This window comes from Aythya marila (genome assembly GCF_965140915.1).
Source record: "Aythya marila genome assembly, chromosome: 5".
Lineage (NCBI taxonomy): Eukaryota > Metazoa > Chordata > Aves > Anseriformes > Anatidae > Aythya > Aythya marila.
This window is the reverse complement of record NC_139046.1, coordinates 1,234,210-1,248,793: the sequence shown is the minus strand read 5'-3', so window position 1 is coordinate 1,248,793 and position 14,584 is coordinate 1,234,210. Positions and strand designations below refer to the sequence as shown.

The window sequence follows — 14,584 nt, the reverse complement described above, 5'->3', positions numbered from 1 at the left end:
AAAAGGGCTTCTGCCTTTCGGGAATCCTGCACAGACGCTTGGCAAACTGGGCTGTACATAATAAAATACTGTGCTCCTCTCCCTTTTTAGGCCATTTTCAGATAGGTTAAACAATTTTGATGCCTATGTGATTTCACTGATTACGTCTGCCATCTGAGTGCTGGGCAGACCTTTTAGAAACTGGTTAATCAATCCCTCCTATTCCATGAGTGCGTAGTCTCTGACAGAGACTGCAGGGAGAAATGCTGTCAAAAACTATTTTTTGAAGTTCAAATTTATTATATACACCAAACAGCCCTTAAAAACATCCTTAGTTGATTCATCAGAGGAGCCCAACGGACATAGAAACCACGACTACAAAAGCTGTGATGCTTCTCCTCCTGACCATAACGTTACCGATGCATCTAGCAGTGCTGCTGCTGTTCAAGCTGCTCCTGCCTGCAGCTTTTAGCTGACAGCCATGTATCTCTCACATGCTTTACATTTAGTTGCTTTCCCTGAGCTGCAGCGTTATGCCATGTCTTACAGAAAACTGAGACCATGTACGTTATGAGGAAGGAGTGTTTCTGGCTGGCGTGCCCGGACCTGAGGAGACTTTCAGGCAGCAGTGAGAGCACCAGCGAGCCGCCCCCAAACACAGCGGGAGCATTACCTCAGATTAACCCAGCTAAGCCCCTCCAGGTACCACACAACCTGCTCGGTCCCCTTGTCCCTTTCACACGGGTGACAGCCCCGCATCCTTTGCCAAATCGCTCTGCTGGGTTCTCACTGCGCACACAAAACCCTACAGGACCATTAACAACAGCACACCTGCAATTAAAGGTTCGAACCATCTAAACAAGGGCTTAATTACAGTTCAGGCTCAAATCATTTGGCAACAAGATCAGAGGAATCAATATGGCACAAGGAAAACTCATTTAATTAGGGAGTGGAGATGTCTGCGGGCTCCCTGGGGCAGCCCTGCTGCCTGCCAGCACAGCACAGCACGGCACGGCACAGCACAGCACAGCACAGCACAGCACAGCACAGCACAGCACAGCACAGCACGCACCCACCCCTGGGCGCCTTCCCCTGGGGTCTCTGTGGTGCAGGACACGCGGGGACCTCTCTGCAGAAGTCCTTGTTGGGAATCCTGGGACAGAGTGCTTGCTTCACCTGTTCTCTGGGGTGTAAAACAGATTTGGCACCCCAATAGTGAAGAGACACCCACAGCTTAAACCAAGAGCTCCAGAAAGGCCTGAGGGTGCACTGTGAACCCCATAACCAAACGTCACGTGCAGTCTGGTTTTGTTGCTGGCTGGCAAGAAGTGCTGCACATCTCGGACCAGGTTCTTAACCAGACATAGGATTGCCAACAAGGGCCTACAAAGCTATCCTTTTCATTGCCCTTATTTGAATATTTTTAACTTTGATTCAGTATCTCCTGGTAAAAAGTCAGTGGAATCACTGTATTCCCCCAAACATGTTTGATTTAACCTCACAATCAGGAAAGTATCTTCAGGTTCTTCGGAAATCCAGGGTATTCCAGGAGAATTTTCCCTTGGTCCAGCACTTCACCTCATGAATCTCAGGCAGGTGTGGGCTGGAAGGGACCTTACCTTAAAGACCCCTTCTCAGTCCCCTGTCCCTGTCACTGACAGCGCTGATAATCAGCGTTACCAGGTGTTAGATTGCTCTGACTGGACTTCTGATTGCCAGGTTTGCAGCAGGAAATGGATGCCCATGTAATAGTTCCACACATGATGACATTGTGACTTTTAAAAGTCATTATCAATTGCCTACCTCCCAGAAAAAAGTGCACTTGCACCTCAGTATTTCCTGTTACAAATCCTCAGGATCTTGGTCAGACACAATTTCAATAAAAGCGATTACTTTGCCCTGACCTTGTTTCCAAAGAGTACAGTTTAATTTTCAAAAATGCTTAAAAGCTATTGAATTATTTTGCATAAGGACAACTTGATTTGTTACCGTGTTACACAAAAATCCATGCTTGTAGTTAGGAGAAAATCCAATCCCATCTGCCCGGTCCTCGTTGCTGTAGCGATAAAGCCATGCAGGCATTAAGGGCTTTTCTGCAGGGGGGTGCCTTTGCAGGGCTCCTCTCTGGGATTTCTTTTTTTATTTGCTTTCCAATATGCCATTCTTTTCTCCAAGTTATTAAAAGCATATAAATACAATACAAATAGAATTATTCCAAACATTTTCACTTCTATTTAAAAATATCTAAGCCTTTTAATCAAATGTTTAAATCTTACGCAAAACACAACTGCATAGGAGATTTCTTGGAAACGTTAACTGAATGAATAAATGGAAAAGAAAACTACAGTGCTGAATTCCTGAGCAGTCTTCCACAACAGCAGATACCCAAAAAGAACACACACACCCCTCCTGAGCTGGCTGGTGTTATTACTAATCTCTGAATGAGATCCTTCCCAAGAAATAATTAGTGCATCAGAAATTTCCAGATCATTGGGTTATTCATATTAAAATAACTGGCTGGTTTTATGCTTTATACCTAAGTAAGAAAATAATCAATAAAATGGTGGTTTGAAGTTCAATATCCTGGTTATTTAAGGAAATAGCTTTGACTTGTATCTGTCTTTATCCCTCTGCTATTAAGAACCGTAAATGAACGTCAGAGAGATTAGCAGTGATAAATTTGGCTACAGAATATTTATAGCAGGAACTTGGATGCACATTACACACAGAGCCTGCAAAAACCTGTGAATCACTGCTAAAACATCATTGTTTCTATCCTCATTTTCATACCAGACAAACATTTTAGGTAGTTTTTTTACAAGCGTAACTTCTGCTACAGGTCAATTTCCCGGAGGCTGATGTAATATCCCTTTATCCTCTCCTCATGCTTATTAATAGCATCTGCTACAATTTCAAAACACACCCAAATACTAAAGTAAGGTGAAACTTAGGAAATTTTCTATTTGCTACAGCAAAAATCTTCACCAAGAATGCCTAGGGCCAAGTGGTGTAGAAATCAGCAAGCTGGAATTAAGACTACCCAGACTGGTGTGCTCACACTGGGCATATGCAGTGTGTCTGCGGGCACGTTAACCCAGGCACTGCACGAGCACGTTGTGCTGGGGCAGGAGGCACTGGTGCTGAGAGCAGCACGCTTGTCCCTGCACTGCCTGTGCCTTCAGCAAGCACAGTGCATCCCAGGGGTCTCACTGTGAAGGGGAGCAGGGCACTAAAGAGGGCTGAAATCAAATCTGGCAGAAAAGCATTACTTTGAACCTCACAATTTTCCCAGTCTTATGCTTAACTGAAGTGCTCCTGGAAGTACAGTGGCAGAAAAGTGCACGGGGCCGGCGTCTGACAGCCCTGCACTTGCCAACACAAGCAGCTCTTTTGGCAGGTGCAATGCTGCCCAGCACAGCCTCCGCAGTACCAGAACCAGGAACACGGCCAAGACACGTACCCACCTACAAAACCATGCCTTAATAGCAATGCACAAATTCAAAACATTGCCTACCAATCTGAATTTCTTCTATTGTGCTCTACTTATACATTTTTAATTAGTATTTTATTCTCCAAACAAGGACTCTACAATAAGAATAAAAACAGTATAGCAGTTTCTACTTTCAAAGTAAATTAACCCTGCCTCCCTGCACGTCTGGCTATAGGCAACATGGCACAATCAGGTTTTGGCAAAGCTTGCTTAATTTTTAAAGATCCTGACGTGAACAATTTTATATGCAGCCGTGTCAGGAATGATGCAAAACACTCTGTCATAAGGAAAATCTAAACGTGTGAAGTTAGAATGCCATGCTAATGTTATATTTAGTCCAATTTTAAATTTAGAGTACAAACTTCAAATCAAAGTAGCAAATACAAGTTTTTAAAGGGATATCCCAACAAGCACACAAAACATAGGGATGAAGAATTCAAGGCTGCCCTTTATGAAGATGTTACCAGGCTACATGGGCAGGAAAAGTGCAGCAGCCCTTGTTTACCTTGACTTTAGTGAGGCTTTTGACACAATCTCACAGTGAACTGTTTGGGATACAGTTTGATCAAAGGACGAGGACTGGTATGGAGTCCAGCCAGTGGCTAGTTGCTGGGAGTCCTTCTCAGAGTTCTTTGCTATTTAACATTTCTATTACTGACCTCGACTGCAGGTGCCGAGTGCACCTTCGGCAGGTCTGCAGATGATGCCAGGAGAGGGGAAGCAGGTGACACACTTTAGGACAGGGCCAGCAGGATGACAGATACCTCAAGACAGAAAAATGAGACAGCAGTGTGCCCTTGTGGCAACAAAGACGAACACATCCTGGCTCCTTTGATAAGACTGCTGCCAGCAGGGCAAGGGAAGTGATTATTCTCCTGTGCTGAGCACCTGGGGAACCTGATCTGCAGCATCTGATCCAGTTTTAGTCCCCCAGTACAAGATCTCTTCAATGGCTCATCAGATTGCAGCAAGTCCAGCCATACCATCAAGACTGTCAGAGGCTAGACCACATTAGGTACAAGGCAACAAGTTTCTTGTGCCAAAGGAACTCAACCTTGAGAAGAGAAGAATCCTAACACTGCCTTCAATTATCTAATGCAAGAAGTATACAGCAAGGCTCTTTGGTCTGATTTGTCGTGGAGCTGTAACCCTCTTTCCTCTGTGTGCATTTTCTGAGGCACCAGAACTGAAGCTGTAGGAAGACTGAACTAGGACAAGACTGGTACTGAGGAAAACAAAACAACCTCCTGCAAACTCACACGTCTTCTCATGTTAGCAGTACGGAAGATTGTTCTCTTTCAAATTGCAGGGCAGCAAGTTTGTTCTGGTGTAATCCTGATGAGTAAGGACTGCCACAACTCAGTGACTGGTCCAAGGTGATTCCACTGTAAACAGAGCATACGGCATGCACTTCCCTTCTCTTTGGCGAAGGCCAGTGGGAACATAGCCTGTCTTGGGAAGACTATTACTGCTCCTCAGAGAATTCAAAGCTGACTTAAGAAAATTAAGAAAATATTAATAAAACTTTAATGCACGAAATCACTGTCAATAATGAAAAAATAAATTAAAACATTCCATCTTTGTTTTTATGAAGAAAAATATGATGAAGCTTTGAAGTCCTTGAACCTTGACAATTTGGTGTAGGTATAACAAACAGACCAAGAACCACTTATGTTTGAAAACTGGGTGCCAGTGCTGATTACAGCTTCTGCCTTGTGAACCTTGCCAGATATAGTCAGAGTTACTGCAAGTGCTTTGTTTTTCTGTATAAGAATTCAACAGGGTGGAGCAATGCCTCATGTTGTAACCTCTCATATTCAGCAGTCACTAGAAGGTGTTTTCAGCCTGCTGATGGCATCCAGTTATGCACTTCTCCTCTAACTGGTGAGAAAGTTCAGCATCTCCACCTACGACTAGTTAAGACAGATCAGAGGAAGCTGGCTGAAAATCAATCCAGATCATGCCTGAAATGCTGAGCTAGGAAGAAGGTGAATGAGATAACAGGCAGTCCCACTCTTTTGGAAGCAAGAACATTATTTACAAGACACCATGATTAGGCTAACATTTAGCTGTTAAATTAGAAACAGTGAAAGCCAACTGTTTCTCACTGGTTGTCAATGAACAGCAATACCCCTTCCTTTCTGACACAGATCTTCCAGCATTTTCCAGGAATGTGAAAAGGCTCTATTCGCAGATTCTCTGCTGCACTGCCATGTCTTGTACACGGGACTGATCTGAAATACTTGGGAGAGAGCTTGTGTGCCATGATGGCACAGGGCAGTGTGACTTCTGAGCAGGTAGCACCGTGCCCCGTGCCTATGCTGTGCCTATGCCTATGCTATGGCATCGTCACACTAAGCAAAATCTAAGGTGATGGCCATGAAGCTATCGTGTTGGGCCCTGCTTGATGAGGGAGCATCCTCTCTGTTGACTGTTCAGTACACAGCAGAGGCGGTTGTGCCTCGCTCCAGTGAGGGACAACAGGCAGACACGTCTCTAGTAAAAGTTTTTTAAAAGCAAGTGTTAGATACTTTGCTTTGCTTACAATTTTCTGCATCTATTTTGACGGAATACTGATGACTCACTTGCAACTAACCAATTTGCTCTGTAGATTATTTTATAGGTGCCAGGTGTTAGCATTTACCACAACTCTGAAGACACTTGGGAACCTGAGCAGCCTTCTGGTAGCAGGACACTTTCAGTAAGGGAACTTAAGTCACAAATGCTTCAAATGTCTGATTTGGTGGTGGGGAGTGAAGTCCTCCATCAGAAAAAGAATTCTCAAATTTTTAACTGTTCCTTTGTCTATTGAATTCCTTCAGCCCTCTACACCTGAACACCCCTCTGAAATCCTCTCTCTCTGGCAATATGTTATTGACCCAAGCCAGAGAACACAGACTCTCAAAGAAGTCAAGAATGCCACTGTCCTGTGATGGAGAAGCTTATCTTAGCTCTAAAAGTCTATTTTCAACCTTCTATTAATACACTTTCTGAGCAAGGAGTACAACTACAACGTCTCTATTCTCTTCCTTGGTTAGTAGAGTTATTCAGGAAACTCTGGCAGCTTAGCAACAGATTCTGATGACCTAGAAAACTTCAACACAAGAAAAAGCAGTACGTATAGAACTGGAGGGAGAACACTGAGGGTTTATAAACAACTTCTGTGGAGAAGAGTAAGAATTACAGAACACCAGTGGGAGACATTTTTTAAACAAAATTAAATGCACATTATCCGTTTCTTAATGAATAACATAGCCCCACACAAACATTTCCCTTTTTTTTATTTCAACTAACCAGACAAAAGTAGAGCACTCATTATTTTTTAAGTATTCTAACTGTGCATTAAAGACACGTGCACGCTTACAGACAGACAAATATAAATACCTCACCTGTTCATGTCTCATCAGTTCTATCATTTCCATAACACTAATAAAATGGTAACAGCGATCCGAGTGGTCAACCATACTTGTAGGAAAAGGACGATTCTGCCAAATACTCCACTCAGACAAGGAAAGTTTATGAGTTCCCTCCTCTTCAGGCTTCTGCAGTTTAAAATTAAGATTGGCAAGGAGATTTTAGTTAAGAAATTGTTCAGCAAAACCAATTCCTGCCTCTCTGTCAGGGACAATAAACACTCTGAATGTATCTGAACAGTATCTGAACATTACAGTATCTGAACATCATCGCAAACGTTTAAGTCCAGTCTAAAACAAACAATTAAAAATATAGGCTTTGCATTGTCAGAGCTGTTCATCAGATACAGGTTGTTTTAAGTAGTAAAATGGCATCAAAACTCCATTTTTTTCCCCTCAGGGTCAGAAAAAAGCTTGTAAAACTTGAATTTTCTATCAGTAACACTTCTATAGTTATACAAACAAGGTAACAAAAAGCTGTGATACAATACCATCATGAATACAGTGTCCTGCCTGAAATTCTTAGAAGCAGGAGCAGAACTTATTGGATACTGGGAGATTTTTTCCTTCTATTTTTAATAGACAGATCTAACCTCAGAAACTCACTTCAAACATCTAATTCCTAAATTCCTAACTTCAAAAGCCTGCATGTCATTCTCCAAATTGCATTTTTAAGATAGACATCTTTCGAATTTATAGTTAACTTTGTTACCCAGAGTTCCCATTAAACTACGTGTCAAAGAAAACATTACATTTAGGTTCAACTCACTGATGTTTCTTCCAGGTCTTCTAAGGTTTCAAACTGAATTTGAGGCAGTATCGGTTCCTTTACTCCATCGCTTTCTTTAAGCCTGTAAAGTCTGTCCCATATTTCAAATTCCTCAGCTGACAAAGACCAATTCTCATGACTGTGTATTTCCTTTGGGCCTGTTGGAGAGGAAAGAAGGGGAAAATATTATCTACTTCAAGAAAAAAGACACACAGAAGAAGAAAAAAAACCAACTTTGTGTAGTATCCGTCAGAAGAAACGTATTTTCTTTCTGCCACAACCAGAACCAGATATAGAGAATCTGCTGTCAGAAACAAAATATCAAAACAAAGTTGCACATGCTAGACTTTGGACACATCTATTTATTAAGTGATTGCTTTGGGGAAGGCCTCACATAAAGAAGCATTGACAGATATTAATAGAGATTTTGATTCAACCTATCAGACACCAACAGGCCCTGAAGACAGCTCAGCAAACAGGGAAAGCACAGGGCTTGGACTTGTAAATGTAATCCTCAGGGGGACACCAGGGAGAACAAACTACAAATAAATTGCATGTTTTTTTGGTTGGTTGGCAGTTTGTTGTTTGTTTGCTTGTTTGTTTTTATTTTTAAGTTACTCTTTAAGTACTGGAAAGTAACATCATTTTGCTATATCAAAAATATTTCTTATTCATTTCTTGAATCAATCTCTTTTCCATTTTAAACTGCTCAGGACATGTAGATGAATAGGAGGACAGAAAAAAAAGCATTATGAAAATTTTGAAGGAGCAGGGAAAAGAAAAGGAGAGCCCATTAGTTTTATTTAGACTCGTAACACCAAATGGTGAGTATGGGGAATCCGTGAGCATCAACAGATAGACAGAAACAAAATATGTGCTCATATGGCAGTTCACTGAAGAGAAGGCCCTGGTGCTGCACAGCCCTGTGTGAGCAAGCTCCAGTGACACTGAGGAAATTGAGTAACTTTGTCAGTCTGACAGCAAGCCCTGGCACAACCACCACATACTGTGCCAGCTGTGTGCAGCAACAATGCCAGATCCCCCAAAACTGCCATCAGTGCAAATAGCAAAGGGACATCCAAAGCATCACTGTTAGGAGCAGTTAACGTGTCATTGCCTTCAGCCTGGATGTGTGAAGCTTGGAGAAAAATAATTAAGTTAATTTGAAAATCGCTCTGAGACAGGATTTGGGATGAATATGCAGCCAACACCCTATTCTGATTTAATGACGTGTTAGAGGAATCAGCCTGTATCTCTCAGTCCTCTCACATTGCAGTTTCCAAATGCTGCATCTCCAGGGACAATGTGACAATGTCTGCAGGAGACTCAAACCCAGATCCCTGAAAGTCCTGAGGACAAGGTTCAATTCCTGCTAACTCTTTCACAGCTGGAAAAGTCTAACCAACACTGAAGTTTTTTTAAGACCATGGTGAAAAAAAAGAAACGAACAAAAAGAAGATATTATTGCTCCTGGAATATGTTTGAACTGAGTCTAGGAGGCGTTCCACTTATTTACAGCTAACACACAGGTCAGGGACTCAGTAGAAGAGGAAGAGAGACTTGAAGAAAAATGAAAATTAAAAACATCTATAAGAAAAGTGTATCTCATGGCCTTTCTTGTTGTTTATAAGAGCTTAGTGTTAAGTTGGCTCTAGCAGGAACTACCCGCACCCATACACCAAGACAGAATATTTCAGTCTTGAATTAGCGTGGAGCTCTCGAGATTGCTACCTGCACAGGGCATAAAGGAAAGGCCAGGAAGGGCACTCCGTTGTAGTCAAAACCTAATGGCCTTGGCCAGTCCGAAGAGACCTTTACTACCTCACTTAAGACATACCTTCATACCCAACAAGAAAGAAAGACAGTCTGCCAAGGAACCAAGATAGCATTTTCAAAGAGCAAGTTGCTAGACAGGAAAAAGCAGACACCAGCAAAAAACTTCAGAGGCAAACAGATCCATTTTGACATCTCTCTTGCTCTTGAAGATGGTTATCAAGGCAGCGTACCAGAACTCTCCCTGACAGTCCAGGTGATGAACATGCCATCCAGACACGCCAAGGGAAACGGTGAGAACAACAGATGACTTCAGTTCTCTGTGTTACAGATCCAGAGGAAAACTTGTATTGGCTTTCCGTGGCAAGGTTTTGTAGCAGGGGCTACAGGGGTGGCCTCTGTGAGCAGAGCCCAGCAGCTGCCCCATGTCAGAGCAGGGCCAGCTCCAGCCGGCTCCAAAAGGGACCTGATGCCGAGCCCTGAGTGAAGTTGGTTGGGCCTCTGGGAGAGCAGATTTAAGAAAGGGGGAAGAAAAAACTGCTGGGCAACAGGAGCTGGGAGAGCAAGGAGCAAGAAGCAGCCCTGCAGCCCCCAAGGTGGGTGGTAGTTCTCATTGCTCTGCTTTGATATCAGCAGCCTCATAGAATAGCCAGGGTGGGAAGGGACCTCTGATATCACCTAGTCCAACTCCTGCCCAGTGGGATCAGACAGCAAGTTACACTACTCTCCCTACTCTGAGTCCGTTTTGCCAGTGACATTAACTGGTGAGTGATCTCCCTGTCCTTATCTCTGCCCTTCCCATCCTATTTTCTCCCCTTTTCCTTTGAGGAGGGAAGTGAGAGAGTGGCTGTGGTGGAGCTCAGCTCCCCAGCAGGGTAAAACCACCACACAGCTCCTCGTAACAAGGGCAAGAGGATCCTCTGATACCATCAGGTGGTTGTACTGCCCAACATTACACAGGCATGAAGGCATCCAACAGCTTGCAAAATGCAGTAACAGACACTTCCCGAAGCTCTGGGCTCAGTAACTGAGCTATGAAGTTTCTGTTCCTGAGTAGAACAAATATTGTGGGCTGTCAAGACAATGGCCTCTGTACCTGACAAGACACAACAGATCTCCTCAAGAGGGAATGGAAGGGAGTCCCTTGGCTTGTAAAGAAGAGCGATGTGGTCCAGCAGGTGACAGGTTAATGCCTAACTTAGAGGTTGCTCAACTCTTCCCTTCCGCAGAAACAATTCCATGCAATATGGGGAAAGGCCAGACCATCTGCCCTGAATACTTTGATGCATCAGGGTAAAGGAGGAAAGCACGAGCTGAAGCCTACTTTCAAACTATTTTTCTTCTCTAAAGCCTGATTGCTGTTAAATGGAGGGAAAGTGAAGCAGACCAAAGGCAATTGTCTTAAAGCAAACTATTGCACAAGTTATCACTTCTACTTTTTACTACTGGTACCCTCTCCATGCTTGTTCTACTCATCTTAGACAAGCACACATTTCTAAGCTGTTACACTGACATGCAATGAAGCCTGACTAAAATGGAGAGAAACAGGGATGCAGACAAACAGGACTCTGTCAGCATGTGTGTAAAATACCATTTAACTCTTAAGGGCTGGCCAAAAAACAAAGGGACAAACAAAAACCTTGTTTTTAATGTTCACAAATTCTAAATTCATTAACCCATTCTTCACAAAAGGCAAAAGCTTGTCACTACGAGTTCTGCAGAGCACTCTGAAATAATAGCTTGCTGCAGCCAAGGGCGAGCTGCCCCAGGAAATGGGTGTCTATTTGCACTAATGGGGAACCCTCACGGCTGAACAGAACAGCTCCAATTTGTTGGAGCCGCAATTCTGAGATTACCAGAACTCTCTGTGTGGATGAAGAATTCCCAAAACTAAAAGCGAATTTAATAATAGTGCTGCTGCTGAGGTCCCTCTTGGGCAGGTTATAGCTGATACTCACGCTCCCCCCAACAGCACGAGCAGCTGTTCTGGGCATGCATTCAAGGATGCAACCAGTATTTTGGAGAGGCCGTGTCACTGGCTGAAAAAAATAATGCATCTTAAGTGTAACTGAAAGATGTTTAAACAAACAAACAAACAGACGACCTATTAGGTGTAGGTAACCTTATTAGGCAAAGTCAAAACACTTTAAAAATAGTATATACATCGTAGAAAGCAATCGAATTTTCAGAAGCAAAATACCAGCCGTTGTCTGAATCAGATGGAGACAGCTCTCTACTGAGAAAAGCAGAGCACGACATAGCTGATGTAAGACACATGCCAAGTGTTACATTCTTGGTGCAGCACACAAAACGGTGACTTTCTGCTAACCCAGTACTGTCAGGGTGAGAAATCTGAACTTAGGGAACTGGAGCACCCATGCATAAACACCTCCTTGACTCACTGCTTTTTTCAGAGACAACAAACATTGAAAACAGCAGTTTTTCTGCAGTATTTCCACTGAAAGCAGTGTAAATAATTATGCATGTTTAATTCAAACAGGAGATGAGCTGAGAAAATTTATCAGGCATCCAAAAGGCCCTTCCACAACTGTATTGAAAAGCATGGGCAACTGGAATGGCATCAAAAACCCGATGATCTTTCAAGGTCCCTTCCAACCCCTTCAATTCTGTGATTCTGTGAAAAATCCACAGAGAGACTAAAGAAGGCATATTTTAGGTACATTTTAGAAAGACAGTAAAAGATTGCACAGTTATGATAAAAATGGCAATTAAGGAAATAATGTGATATTCTAAAATCAAACAAAAAGCACAGCTAGATACAACTCAGTCACTGACACCATCTGGAAGCAGGGAAAGGCAGACTAATTGAGAAGAATCAGGGGAAGAAGTCATCACAAAATGAGATTTTACCTGGACAAATACAACATAAAAAGAAAAGCAAAAGAAATTACTGATACCTTAAAATTACATTCAGCTAGTAGGAAAAACAAGGTATGGAAAGAGCACATTTTAAGGCATGTTAGCTATTATGTGCCATGACTATTGTGGCTTTGTATCTCTCGCAGAACGGGGATATTGGCAGAGAACCTGGAAATATCATATTAAAGATGATTATCTGGATCTTTCAGCACAGTAATTTGAAAACAAAAGATGAGCAAAACAAAAACCTTGAGCTATCTCCAAAGATACCTGTTCAGAAATGCTACCCCCAATGATTAAGATTAAGAAAAGGAAATATTTAAATTTAGCTAGGAAAGGAGGAGATTGCTTGGAATTACTATGATAATTCTGCCTGGGATAATTCAGTTTCTGTTCATACATCCTTCCATGGACAAATCTGAAGATCAACCAAACCTCAAGAGCAAATGAAAAGCAAGAAAGGATAAATAAGAACACACAAAGCTGATTCATTACGGCTACCTTTTTCCATTTTATAACATGGAAGGGAGCACTGAAATTAGTACATGAAAATGCAAAAATTAAAGAACTGTTTCTTCTGTTTGGGTCTTATCTTGAATATCAGGCACTTGCTTCATACAGTAATGAAGGGGACCTTAGCACATAAGCCTGGTGCTCAGTATGAAAAAAGCGTCAGCAATTTGCACTGATGTAACACCGGCTTTCAAGATGGGCAGTCAATCACATTCAGCCTCAGCAACTGATAGATCACCACATACGCCATGTACTTCAGTGTGGCAGCTGCTAACCTATTTCACACAAAAGGAACCTGGTAATTACAGCCTCTGAAGTGCTATTCCCTCAGCAGGAAATGCATTCAAGTGTATTATCTGCTTTGTGCACTTCAAGCCTCTCATTTCTATTTTCCAGGACAGAGTTACAAACATTCTAAAATGATTTTTTTAATTCCATGTTTTGCCCCACTTTTATTTTTCTCACAAGTTGTGTCTTCTTACACCACCCTTGTTTCTCCTTATTCGGCACCTCCTGGGTTGTGTGCAGAACCCAGATAAGCAAGCCTTGGAGAGGTGTGCTGGAAAAGCAATGTGATCAGGGGCACCATCACAACCGTACCATGGTTATGGCTGCAGCACATGCTACTTGGAAAGAAGTTAGGCTGAGGGTGGCAGGTACAGACTGATCTACTGATACTAGTCCTTCTCCAGTACATTTCTACCCTGCAAAATGGGAAATAGCATGAACTGAATTGCAGCTTACGGAAAGGAATCTTTTCTGCATGATTTTGTGGCTTGCTTCCCCTCTTCTCTGTTCAGGCTTTAGTTTGCCCTGGATGGTGTTCAGAAGGGGATCAGAGGCAGACTGTGACAGTAAGAACTTCTGTGGTCAGAAGAGTTTAAAAACACTAACCTTTAAGTCTAACTACTCAGACACTGGAATATGAAGCTTCTGAATTTTTTTTTTGGAGTTTTCTTTCTTCCAAGCAGTTGCTATTGTTTTTTAAAGTACTGAAAGCACTTAACAAAAGAGATTGTGATTGATTTCCTAGTATTTGTAAAATGTAGCCTTTTCTTCCTCTTTTATAAGCTCATTCCAGGGCTACCTAAGTGAACAAGCTGAGGAGCCATTTCTCTTTTTTAAGATTTATTTTTCTCCAAAAGCGTGTGCAATAAATCAAAGAATCACAGAATATTTGAGGCTGGAAGGGACCTCTGGAGTTCATCTGGTCCCAATATCCTACGTTTGCTTTCTCCATTTTTCCCCTCAAAATCCTTCAGTTTTCAAGCATTCCTGTTTTATTTTAACTTCCAACAGTATGAAAGACACATTTCTTGCATTAATACAAGAATCAAGCCTAGGTGTTTTAGCTAAAAAACAGATCTAGTATAGAATTAACACTAAAGATTTAGTGACAAGTATGCCAGCTGACAGGCATATCAGAAGTCTTCAGAAGGCATTAACATTGGCCTCTTCTGTTTGTTGCTGGAGTTTCTGGCCCTCAGTCATTGACTCTATGGGAAGCTCTATGGGGAAGGATGAAACAAACGTCTGATACAAAGTACAGATACTGAAGGACAGAACTGTGATTTCAGGATGTTAAAGGAAAAGAATGCAGAATCAAAGCAGCAGCCAGCTCAATATCACAGTTTAAAAGTTAGAGCTGTCGGAAGGACACTTTTGCTAGAGACCCAAACTCATGTGGGAGCGCAGTTTTGATATGCTGTAATACAACGACATGAGATAGCAGCTTACAGAGCGCTTACAGAAACACCATAATCCTCT

At 42.3% G+C, this 14,584-nt stretch overlaps 1 protein-coding gene across 2 annotated transcripts in view; it reads right to left on the bottom strand.

Annotated features, from left to right (window-relative positions):
* Window positions 1-14,584, bottom strand: part of FANCM (FA complementation group M) — a gene marked incomplete at its 5' end in the record, with an annotated part of 70,608 nt that overhangs the window by 19,889 nt on the left and 36,135 nt on the right. For both annotated transcript variants that reach the window (XM_082761220.1, XM_082761221.1), the window contains 2 exons: window positions 6,859-7,011; window positions 7,652-7,809. In XM_082761220.1, the coding sequence (XP_082617346.1) occupies window positions 6,859-7,011; window positions 7,652-7,809 (311 nt within the window). The remainder of the gene's footprint in view (window positions 1-6,858; window positions 7,012-7,651; window positions 7,810-14,584) is intronic.